At 39.3% G+C, this 12,965-nt stretch overlaps 1 protein-coding gene across 3 annotated transcripts in view; it reads right to left on the bottom strand.

Moving 5' to 3' along the window:
• The window catches only part of PDSS2 (decaprenyl diphosphate synthase subunit 2), a 127,156-nt gene that overhangs the window by 17,519 nt on the left and 96,672 nt on the right, over window positions 1-12,965 (bottom strand). For all 3 annotated transcript variants that reach the window (XM_075145616.1, XM_075145617.1, XM_075145615.1), the window contains 2 exons: window positions 6,848-7,021; window positions 5,297-5,428 (listed from right to left, as the gene is read on the bottom strand). In XM_075145616.1, the coding sequence (XP_075001717.1) occupies window positions 5,297-5,428; window positions 6,848-7,021 (306 nt within the window). The remainder of the gene's footprint in view (window positions 1-5,296; window positions 5,429-6,847; window positions 7,022-12,965) is intronic.

A 12,965-nucleotide genomic window follows, 5' to 3' on the forward strand; every position in this document is an offset into this window, starting at 1 on the left:
AACATACAGGGCTACCCCACCGCCTCTCCACACATCAAATGTGTTACCAGCTTATACAACATGGTTCTGTTTCAGATAAGAGCTGCAGACGCTCAATGTAATTTTTAGTTTTTTGTATTATGACTTGTAGTTAAACATTTGTCGGATCCAAAATGTTTTGGTCTTAAGAAATCTTGCTGTTTGCATTAATGAATCTCTCCCATGTGATTCTGAAATAAACCATACTTCTTATCAGCAATAACAGGATTTATTTTCTTAAGACAGAACTTGCCGTATGTCTATAGTGATTTGCACACAGGTAATAGTCTAGAGCTCTCAAAAGGCGATGTCAGGACCATGTCAGCACTATTAGACCTAGGTTAGAGGTGCTTTTGGTTTAGAATTGCATTTAAGTATCAGCATCACCCTTTACTTAAGCAGCAGATACATACAACCTGTAACTTCTAACACACATTCAGAAAAAAGTAGGAATAAATTTTTAATTTCTTCTTGCCCAGATGCAGAAAAGTACATAGTCAAAATTCCTCAATTTTGTCACAGGACGATGTAGCAGAGAAGTTGTCTATGTCTTTCTCACACAGTGGCAGTGCTCTGCCAGACCCAGAGCATTCCTGCTTAACCAACCTGAAGCCCTTCCCTTAGGTTAGATCCAGCTGTATCATTACCACCTCATCCAACTCCATTGGCAGCTTTTCAGGCACACTGAGAAAAAAAAAAATCACCCGTTTCTTTCCCTCTAGCCTCCACAAGGGAAGACCACAAACCTCAGTTCTTCTGGAATGTGTCTCCTGAAAGATGTAGATTAGGATCACTACCTCTCCATGTCCTCTAGCAGCCAAGAGGAGCAGGTCAACTGCATAAGGAGAAGAGCTGAGGCCTGCACTAAAGAGGAACACTATGTGGCAAGCACAGCTTTGAAGAGATGTTGCCGAGATGGCACAGATTTGGAAAATAAATTAATTTTTGTAAGGGAGAAAAATGAAATAGAGACAAGAACCGACGAGAGAGTAAGCAAGCAGAACAGGAAGGAAAACAGTAGATAACAAAACTGATTTCACTGAAGGAGAAAGGGGACTGATCCACAAAACCTCTTTACTACTCTCTTTAAGCTTCTTAAGAGTCAGCTTTTCTGGAACGCCTATTAAGAAAACAGCCTGATAGCATTTGGGAGTAGCAAAACCACTGCCAATAACTGCTTCCTTATTTGTGTATTCCCACCTCCTTCCTTTGCCAACTTTTATTCATACCGGTTGGATCTTATGGCTTCTTCAGAATATATCTAGTAGTTATATTGCGTATCAGAACACACCAGAAATATGTTCTTTAACAAATGATTGCCTATATGCAGATTTACACTGCAGCGGAGAATTTGCCAACATGTTTGAGGAAGATGCTTTTTAGTCTTAGCAATACCGGAAGAGGCGTGCTCAGCATGCCTCCTCCTGCATCTAATACACATTATTTACAAACAACAAGAATATTTTCTCATGCTCTGTTCCTCTCAAGCATTCAAGTCAATGGCAGCTGTGCTTCCCCAAGCAGCAACCTTATCTAATCTATTTCCTAAGCCTTCTTTACTACAATTGCACCTTTGCTTTTTTTCTTTCTTTTTATCCTCACAGTAGTTTGGCTCTTTTGACTTTTACTGACCCCGATTTCAGACACACAGATTTTTTTTTTTTTCCTTTTACATCAGAATTCTGTTTCTGGTTTAGCTTCCTCAAAGGTATTAAGCCTGATTTGCAAAAGGTATGCAGTCTTGTCAAACTTGGGTAACTTTCTAGGTCTCACTGCTTGGCTGGGGAGCTCAGCCTCTGAATGTTGGGGCCCTCAAAGAAAAGCATCTGCTTACCAGCATATCAGAGACATGAGGCCAACTCAGCTCAGCCTTCCTCCCGAACACCAAAGATCACCATGTGCCAGTAGTGAGGGACAATACCACCATGACATTCTTCATTAATAAACGAGGTGGTGTGAAAACCACTCACCTTGCCAGGAAGAAGGATCCCTGAATCCCCCATGAAATGACTCAAAATGCGTCAGATAAGCAGACCACAAGCAGATAGTTTAAGAAAATGCTTTTGGAGCAGGTTTTCAGGATGTTTTCCAAGATTGACTCTTCTTTCTCAGATGAGATGGTCCCTCTTACATGTGTTCCTAAAACCTATACTTGAGAAATGCTTGATAAAGCATTTGATAAATGCTTTTCTTCCAGCCTTGCTTTTTCCGAGAAGGCTCAGAAAGATATGGTGAAAGGCACATGGATTACCTTGGCCTAGATGAGATGGTTCTAGTTTCTGACCAATTCCTTTTTTAAATTACAAATGCTATGAGCGAAGATGGATTCTAGACCTATTCTTGAGGGATTCTGCTTAATTTCTTCACTCAAACTTTGATCTTTTGTACCTCACTGCTTAGATGTTGGATGCCTGTTTAACCCAGAGAATTTTTGCTCTTGTCTAGCGAGAGGTATCTGTAAGTGGCTAAAAAGCGACCAACTCTTCTGTCTTTTGACCCCTAGGAAATCCTCCATCCTATAATCCTGGATTATCTGCTACATTTTAAGAATACAGGGCTTTCCAAAAGCTCAGTGGGACTGCATTCAGCAACTATTTCAACACTTTCTCTGAAGAAGAGCATTCAAGCACTTCTTTGTCTGTCTACCACAGTGTTTCCTAGGAACCATTTAGGGTTGGGTGGTTTTGTGGGTTTTTTTTTAAAGCATTTCAGGACTCTCTTCCAACCCATATTCCTTTCAAAATAGACACCTGACCAAACAGTTCATTGGGCATTTTAGTTTTAAATGCACAAAGGTAGAGGGTTTTAGTGGTGAGGTCAGGAGACACTCAGGTGGATGATCATTCATTCATATATATATATATCTCAATGTATACACACACACACGTACACATACCTACACATTTTTTTCCTCCTATGACAAGGCTTCCCCCTGTCCACTTCCCAAGTCCCTTTTAAGGCAGTCTCTAAATTTCATCCAAATCAAAATCTAATCTTCTCAAAACACATATACTCAGCATTGATGCAACCTTCCACACCTGGATATTTGGTCTATTTTGATCCTTTCAAATGAAGAGGCAAGGGGGCTTTTAAAAGGTTTTCAGCTCAGCAGCAGAAAGGTGCATATAGCTGCCTCTGTTCAAAGGCTACCTTGGGAAGGGCAACTGTATCCGAACCTCTGACAGGAGAACTGTGATGAAACAATCACACAAGTTCTGAGCACTCCACAGCAGTTCAGGCATCCTTCATGACCTCTCTGAAGACTGCCTTCATCTAAGATATGCATGACAGGCACTGAGTCCCAGTCCTTGCTTTCTGAGCAGTATACCACTGCGGAGGCTATGAGGTGCAATGGGGCTCTCTACCTCCACTTTCTTGAACTCCAAGACCTTCCTGTAGGAGGAGGAAGCTGCCAAGGGGAGGTGGTGCCTTCAACCCATCATATGAATGCTTACATGGGCAAACAATCAAAGGAGAAAGCCAGATTACTTAGCAGTAATTACAGGTCCATAATGTGATTTCCTTATGCCTAGTCAGCTACTAAGAAAAATTCTACCTGACAGGGACTAAGTGCACTGTGCATGCTTCGCCTATGTATACCATACAAATGACATCGCACAAGAGGGTGGCTTATGAGCACACTCTTACTAGTACTGCCAACATGAGAAAGTCTCTGGTTTGAGTGCTTGGCCTGCCTTGAATGTCACATAGTGAATGTGACTATGGATGATATCTCAAAGAGCTTGTAGTTAATGAAAGGTAATTTTCCTTCCTAAATCAACACAAGCCAAGAAAGGCTCCTGGACAAGGTGTTCCACTTTGTATTTAGCTAAAGTAGTAGTTAGTAAATACTTTTGCATAGTGCATGTCACCTTCCTCCCCCCCTTCAGAGAGAACTGCTTCACTGTTTCTGTAATACCCATTTTCGGTATGAGAATTAGTAAGCAGGCAGACGGCACTCCTGGAGTCCTGCAACCTCCTCTAGATTCTGCAGATGGGAAATTGTTTCAAAGCTTTTATAAATTGTGCTGTGATAATACCATTATTCTCCAACTGCAATCATCCAAATCCATTTACATTCAACTCACATATGAGCCTTGTGTTGAGATTGCAGAATTCCAAAATTCCTCGTCACACATTATAAACTACCAGCCCCTAATTTCAAAATGACAAAAGGTTTGCTTCACTTTAAGATCCCCCAACATCATATCACTGTAAAGTTGTAGATTCTGCATATACTTGCCAAAATTTCACTGCTGAAAAGACTATGCCTTTTGCTTGCAGTATGTGAAGGCAGGCTGCAACCTGGCCATCATGAACGCAGAACTAGGCAGAGGCTCAGACTCCACACCTTCTGCCCAGGAGTCTTGCTTTCAAACCAGCAAGGAAAGGAGACATTGGCAAGCATATCTTAAATTAATATGCTTGCACAGATCTAGCTTCTTATTGAAGGCAGCAGTCTTTCTACTGAAAAATCTGTATAACAACTGCAGGAATTTCCAAACAGTACTCATCACAGCTATTTAGACAGGCAAAACGTGTCCGACTGATGCAGGAACTCAACAGAATGCTTAATTTTGGCCATTTTTGGTGTTTCCCACCGCTTTCTCTCCCTGCTATCTTGTACAGTTATCTATTTGTGTTTCAACAACATCCAGGAAGCTATTCATGGACCTGAACCCTGCTGTGCTACATGGTACGTAAAACAGATCTATACCAGACAGCTATCTTATTCTTACCTCCTCCTTCATCTAAGGGTTAGAGGAAAAGACAGCTGAATTAAGAGAACTGAGAATAAGGACATCAACCAGCTGGATCTCACAAATATTTTGAGGTGGTCGGGAAGCCAAGTTCCCCAGATCTTTTCCCCCCATCCAAAATTCCTGTTCCCAGAGCCAAGTTGGCAGAAGGAAATGTGTGCCTACCTTTCAACCACTGTAATGCAAAGTTCTCTGCTTTAAGCTGCCAGTGAAAGTAGCTTTAAGCTAAGACGTGGGACTGCACAAGTAGAGCAGAGGAACAGACATATGCTCCACGCAAATGAATCTGCTTGTTACACTGACACACAAAAGTTTGACAGAGCTCGACTGTCAGGTCCCTAGATTTTCCCCTCTTGAAAGCATGGAAGAGAGAGGTGTTAAGTATTGGTGAGCAGAGGTAACCTCTGTATCATCTCGCCTGTTGTCAGTTTCTAAGTTTCTTTGCAGATTGAAAGTATAGATAGGAAGAGAGATACAAATGGCAAAACTAGGAAGTTCTAAACAATGTTTTAATTTACCTCTCTGATCTGTTTAATCCATGCCTCCCTTCCAAGGAACTCCTGATGCAGGACTGCAGGAGCAGAATTCAAACTGAAGGCCATGGTGTCACTAGAACTTTCTTTAACAAATGGCTGAAGATCCGAATGTAGCTGAAAGAGAAGAACATCCTTCTTCAATTCCCAGGAACAGTCTATACATATCCACCCACTCACCAAATCAAGGTCCATATCCTGATCCTATACTTGCCACTTTCTGCGTTGACTCTTGTACTTTGGTTGCACTTTTTCAAATTTGCGGGAGGGAGAGGAAGAGGGGGAAGCACTGCAGTGGCAGAAAGTTGTGGTAAAGAGAAGCATGTAGAGAATCTGCAAAGAAATGGCTAAAGGACAGCTTGCAGAGCTGGGCAAGTGATGGGACACAGCCAGGTAGGCAATTTTTGAGTGGTAGGAAGCAGAAAAAATATAAAGGAAAGAATGATCCAGTCTTTGGTGGGAAGAATATTATTTTTTAATCTGTTAAGGGTAATACATTCTACTTTTCAGTAGCTGAGAAAGCTGATGCAATATGATCCTCCTTCTGACAAAGGAAACATTACATAGCTAGGAGCTTTCTACGAAAATTATGCAACCCTTTACCCACAACTGTATGTCAACAGTGAATGTATTAATATTAAAGCATACGCAAAATATTAAGGGTATAGTCTGCACTAGAAGCAATTTACTGGTAGAGTTGTACCTAGTAATGGCATATAGTGGCATTTCTATGGCAGTAAAGTGGTGCTTTATAAAACCAATTCCTTCTCCTGGAGGAACTAGAAACTGTCTAAACCAACTTAGCTGAATCAGATGGGAGGTCTGTCTGCCTGTCTCAAGCTATGTCTATACTTGTAGGAGCAGATCTTTAGGGCAAAACTAGAGTGCCAAGGACCCGAGTTCCACACTGTAGCTATGGGCTGAAAGACTTCTAATGGAGGTCAGCAGCCTTCTCTGGGAAATCCTACCGCTGCAGAAGTGTAAGCTGCTCCTGGCCCTACCTGGTGACCTCCCTCCTTATCCCCAGCTACCCCCTCTGGAAGTTGCCTCCACAGCAGATTGTTCAGAAGGGAACATATGCAGGTCCTTCAGCCACCACAGCTTATGCCTCAGCCTCGTGTGCTGCTGCAGGCAGTTGAGCCTCTCGGTACAAATCTCTGCGTGGTGGCAGCTGAGACCCAACACATGCTTCTTCCTGGAACTCCTGCTGCTGGGACAGTGGTTTCAAGAGGAACGTAGGAGCACAGAAGGTAAAGTTTTAAGCTGCTACAGAAAGATGTGCTAGAGGGACATTAACGGAGCCTTGAATGAAATAAGTTACATTGCCAGAATTGTGATTTTGCCAGTTCATAAGCACTGTTCATACCAGCAGTTTCTGCAAACATCTTCACACAAGGCAGCAGTCAAATCTCTCAACACCACTGACCTGCTGGCAAAAGTCTACAGCATAGCGGCAGTATACGACAGAACTCAAGAGCAACATATCTTACAAGTCTTTCTGTTTTTAAGATCCCAGAATGAAAGGGAAAGGCGTACCTTATGACTCATAGACATGTGCTTTCCATACTGAAATGCCATGTCCTGAATCTCAGCAGTGTGCTTTGCTAGCTCCATTGCAGCCTGGCAGCTCTTTGCCAGCAAGGCACTATGTGACAGGAAAACCTGCTCCTTCCATGTAGATATGCCGATATCATCTGTAAGACAGTTCTCCTGAAAATGAAACAAAGGTTAACATGAAAACACCGAAACTGCAGCGGTGTCAGCTCGCAGAAGTTAATGGTGTGGCACAGGATAATGTGTGAGTTACAAAACTCTGGGTGCCACGGTGCCAAATAAAGGAGGGCATTGTTTTGGGGATGAGTAGAGAAAAGTATCAGAATAAATATACTGGTAGGTTCAACAAACAACATTTTCATCTTCTGCTCAAAAAGAACAACGCAAAATACGTGGAGCTGTCAACAGATTCAACATAGATCCTTTTCTTAATGACTGTATCATTACACTGAACATTAACAGCTGACTATATTCCTCATGAGGGTCTGGGGAGAAAAAAAAAGACAAAAAAACAAAACCAAAAAAACCCCAGAGTATATCTGCACTTCAGCCCTTTGCCAGTTATCAAGAACCAACAATCCCAAACAAACTTGAGAAGTCCCTAAAATTTCTCCTTTGTAGTCAAGAAAAAAAAAAATTACAAAAGGTATTAAAAATCCTTATAGAACTGCATTGGAAAAATGAAGGGCTGTGACGGAGGACTTGTACCTCTTCTACTCCCATAGTAAGGATGAGGAATGACTGAAAGTATTAAAAAATAAATAAATAAAGCTGTGATTTAGAAAACGTCAGGTATTAAGTTTCCCTGGGAACTGACAGAGATCTCAGTGATGCCTCTAGTGAACTTTATCACCTTGACTGTAAGGTCAGAGATGCTCAATGCTTCTCAGAATCCTTTGTATCCAAAATATTAATTTGGATTACTTTCCACAAAGTGTTTTAATTAACGCAAATCCAATCCTTTCCCCCCAAACCCAAATTCAACTGCAGCTCCTCTGGCTCACAAGGTGTTAATATGCCACTATTTTACTAACGGGTCTTCAAGGCTAGACATGACTTGTAATCTTCCTCACATACACATGTTGCTTTCACACCATTAGGTACTGTCTAAAGAGGGGAAAAAAAACAAAACCAGAAAAGACCACAATTGTTTTGCTTTGAAGAAAACTAAAATCAGTAATGAGAAGCTACAGAAAAAATTTCAAGCATATAAATGTTAAAAAGTTTGTAATTTCTCAGTTCAGCCAAATCTGTTGCGTATTCTAAGCCAAAAGGTATTCTTTAAAAGAGTAATATAAAAAAACCCTTATATAACAAGCCTTTTCCCTCAAAGTTATGTCAATTAAATTACTTAGAAATGAGCAAGAAGTAATTCTGTGTGACCCCATAGTTTTCTAGCAAGGTATTATCTGTCATTAAATCGGTAACAAATGAAATAGAATCCATCCGTTCAGCTCTAATTTTCCTCCCTTATGGATATCACCCAGAAGTGCTGCATTACAAGGGAGAGGATAATTTGAGACTAATGGAAAAAGTAGGAGAATTCTGCAATGCCAAGTAACCCAGAGCTGTATCAAAATGCCTTTGCTTTCAGACATACTATTAACTTATACAAGGAAAGTGAAGAACAGAGAAACCACATGTTTGCTATTATGCATATGATAATTTACAAAGTCAAGCCTAAACTTTCCTCGTGTTTCATTTTACTGTAGTATTTCTGTTTTAATATCTTAACTCAGCCCAGAGCATGTGCAAATTCCCATGACTGGCAAAATGTCAAAATGAGCATTTAATTCAAGTAGTTTCCTATATATCAAGTCTTTTTTTTCCACTCAGATATAGATCAATTTATTTTAAATTTAAAATCAGGAGCTTGGAAGATGCAACACAATCTTTTCCTTAACAACCAATCTGCTCAGCGAAAAAACAGTATTTACTAAAATTTGCTGGATGATATTGAAAATTGGCGGTGATTTTTATAATTATTTGTTTTAAATCCAACCAACACAAAAATATTCTAGAAAGGTATCCTAAAACAATTTATGAAGTCAAAAAAATCTTTCAGAAGACCTGTACGTTGAAAACGTTTGCTTGCTGGAGCCTTTGAGCAGCAACAGAAATGCGGACATTATCAAATATCAACTGCAGGAACTGAAGAAGCTTGAACAGTCATTGCAACTCGACGTATACAAGGAAATTAATTCTATGATTTGTTACAAAAATATATTCTTCTTAAACAAGCTTGAATTTCATCATAGGATTGAAAACGATGGCACAAAAAGTTACTGTTCACTACATGAACATGATGTAGGAGCTTCAAGCATCCAAAATGGACATCTAACTTAAAAAAAAAAAAAAAAAGACAAAAATTTGAGACATATTTGAAGATGCGGTATTGAAATCTTAAAAACATAGGTATTGTGAATCTCTGGGTTACAGAAAGAAGCCAGCTGTAAAAAGGCATTATGCCCATATGGATGTGCTTTAGCATATGAGCTTGCAAGCCAAAATATAGCTGATTTTAATCACAGAATGTCTTATGACCACATACCCCTAAAGCTTCTGCTGCTTAGGAAAGCAGAGGCAGACATAACCTTTCCTCAGCAAAGTCTTCCAACAATCCAAATGCCGCTTTTTCCCAAGCTTAACTTTCATGTTATATACAAACTGTCCACCAACCACACCACATTCTTACCACAAGGGTATTTATGACAAGATCTAAACAGTATTTTAAAACATCAAGGGAAAAATGAAACTAGTTCTAGATTGCAAAGTCTCTGGAATCTGACATCATGATAGCACTTACTATTTTTAGAGAAATTTTCACTTTTTTGTAAGCTTTGTTTTGTTTTGTCAGCAGAGGATATTTCAAAAGATAAATATAAAAGTGGACATTCGCTGGCTCAGAAGACTCCTAGCAGCCTTTCATATAAAAGCCTTTTTAAACTCAAATTAATTCTAGCTATAGTTGACAAGTGCTCAGACATTTGGCTAACTAACGCCTATAGAGTGACCTCATTCACAAGTTCTGTCACCAAGAAACGGGTCCAGACCACAACCAACCCTGATGCTGCCTGGGTAGCAGAAGCTGGATGAAGAGAGCTGAACCCCTCACCATCCCTGGAAGAAAGCAGTCAACTCCAGATATGGTTTGGATAATGTTGGCATGGGAGTACAGGGAAAATATCCGAATCCAGCTCTGTCGATCATCATTTCCTATAGGAAATTAAGAACAGCTGAGGGTGCTTCCATTTTACTAATGGCATGGTCAGTTACTGTTTTGTTAGAAAGAAATCAGCTAGGTGAGATTTTTTTGTTAAGGTACTTCCATAATTTAAATTGGGTTTGAAACAATCATCTCAGGCAACAGGAAACAAAAAACTTTTAGAAAATGAAATTGCAGGACAAAATATGCAGTCATAACCATCAGGAAGGGCAGCTCTTAGTGATGGTAACAAGGATCCCCAGTACAAAAGTGGCACTTACAATAACTCAGTTTGATTTGTCACACCAAAGAAGATGCTTATATGCAGGTTCAGCTGAAAACATACTAAGGAAAATATGAATGAAAACCGTGTCTTAAAAGTGCACAAAACCATTTGCAAAACCAGGAAGGAGTAGCAGTCAGAGACTTTTCAATGTAAAACTTCAGCTATAGTTTGTAAGGGAGCCTTTATTTTATTTCCATACTATGGCAAGCTCTTTCTTAGCGATCTGCTGTTGCACATAGTGATCGAAATGTCTGAACCACTTATATCAAACTTTAGTTCAGTTCTCAATGGGCAAATAATCCACAGAAACACATAGAAATATTTTTAAATAGCATTTTAAAGTTTTATATTAGGTAGTTCAAGAACTTCTATTTTACATAAATAAAATCCAATGCAACTATGAATCCCTCTACCAGTAGCAAGACCCTGCAAAACATCTTGCACATGGTTCACATAAGCTTTCAACAGATGTATTCCTGCTTGCTGAACATGACAGGGCACGTTTTATTGGTCTATTAATACAGGTCGTCACTGCTTTCAGAGGAACAAGGGTGTCTGCAAATGGGTCAATAAAGTGTGCCACCAACTACCTAATACTTTTATCATGACACTTTAAAAAAAAGCAACACATGATTTTAAAAAAAAAGTTTGAAAACTTACAATAAATTTAAATATCTCTCCACATCTGTTACTTTTAAATCTCTCTGGAAAAGCTTAGTATTTAAAAGAACAAAAGCTGTAAACAAATAGCATTGGCCTTCTCTCTAGCTACGTTTTTTTTTCCCCTCTGACACATTTACCCATTCTTTTCACAGATGCTCTTTACTCAAATTCCATATTTATCCTTCCCTTTTGTCTTGCAACAGAAACATTTGTTTAAAAAAAAAAGTGAAAGCTCTGACTCTGACTACTGCCCTGCTAAAAGGTGGTTTACATGACTCAAAATACATTTGATTTACCTCCTATGGTAAAATTCATAAGCAAATCCTTTACTTATAACATAGACTCATAGTAGTCCAGTTGATGGACACATGCAGTATCCCAAAACATTAGCCCTCAAAGGAGAACTGGTGACCAAACATAAAGAAGAATTGGTACAACTCACTGCATGTAGCCTGTGCTTTGCCAGAAAATAAACTTATTTTCATTAAAAAAAACCTACTTTGGTCTAAAACAAATACCTGTTAATTCACTATTTGGTACAGTGAGTACTTGCCACTAATGTATTTCTTTTTTAAACTTGTTTTACATATTAGTTATGCACAATTTTCATACAATTGCGTAGAAAATTTCAAAAATACCTAACAGCTCTTCTAGCCATCAGTGGAACATGTTGGAAATGATCTTGTCTTACATAACAGTCCTATTCTGAGTCTAAAAATGCTTTTTGGTAATGCACATTTAGCATCAGCTAGATATTCTGGAGGTGAGGGAAAAAAGAAAAACCAACAAAGCAGTTTCCCATGGAAGTCCCTAATACTTTATAATTGCAAGAATGGTCTGGCAGGTAAAGCACAAGAGCCAACACACTCAAGTCCTGCTCTTGATTCTGCTGTTTGACCTTGAGCTTCCCTGTATCTCTCGTTCCTATTCAGTGAACTGACAGGGATGTTAAAGCATTCTTCATTAATATTTGTTAAATGATCTGGGATATTAAGACAGAAGGTTTCTAAAAGTGTGACAGTATTCTGTGCGTTAGCAAACATTTCAGAAGCCTTCAGTCTCCTAGAAGTAGGAAACAGAGACTCAGTGCAATGTTTTTTCTGTTAAAAATAGATACCACAATCATGACTGAAGGCCAGATTAGACAACTTCATCTTTGCACTCACTAAGGCACAAATTTTTACTCCCAAATTAGACCTAGATTTAGGAAAGACAGACAGGAACTGGGAAGAATGTCCTTCACTCACAGCATTTTGGGTTGAGAGGGGATTTAGCATAGAAAGCTGCAAAGGTTTATCACATCACCCCTTCCTGCTCCAGCTTACAGTCCAAAATATTAGCTTAATATTGCTAATGCAATGCCTTAAACTACAGCAGCTATTTGGTACTTTGAACATGAGTGGCAACCCTAACCTTCAGGCTATCTTTGCAACCAAAGCCTACACTTTGTAGTTTGGATTGTCACTTCAAATAAAGATGAAAAGTTAAGTATTATCTTTATTTTCTCCGTTTCACACAGACCTAATGACTCACTATGCAGACAAGATGAAGAATGACCAAACAGAATGTACTAAAATGGGATGGCTGTAGGATTGCATGTGGTTTTACAGAGAGAAAAAAAGTGGTAATGAGAGCTGTCAAATAATTATATCCATCATATGTTTTCAGCAGTAAATAAGGTCAGTCTTGTTAGGTCACATGATTCTTTCAATTTTCCTACTGGGTCATGCCAATGAAGCAAACCGAAACATTTTTTTGGGGGGTAAACATGAACTTAGGGTCTCAGAGGAGAAAGGTTAATTTTGCAGAGTTATTTTTGTATTTCTGTCTACCATCTAGGTAGACATCTAGCAAAGCTCAGAACAACTTGGTGCTAAATTGGTCTATTTTATGGTACCGAGCTGCTTTTTAACAACTCCATTAAAGACATTTAACATATGAAGTAC

Source organism: Calonectris borealis, chromosome 3, assembly GCF_964195595.1.
Source record: "Calonectris borealis chromosome 3, bCalBor7.hap1.2, whole genome shotgun sequence".
NCBI classification, from domain to species: domain Eukaryota; kingdom Metazoa; phylum Chordata; class Aves; order Procellariiformes; family Procellariidae; genus Calonectris; species Calonectris borealis.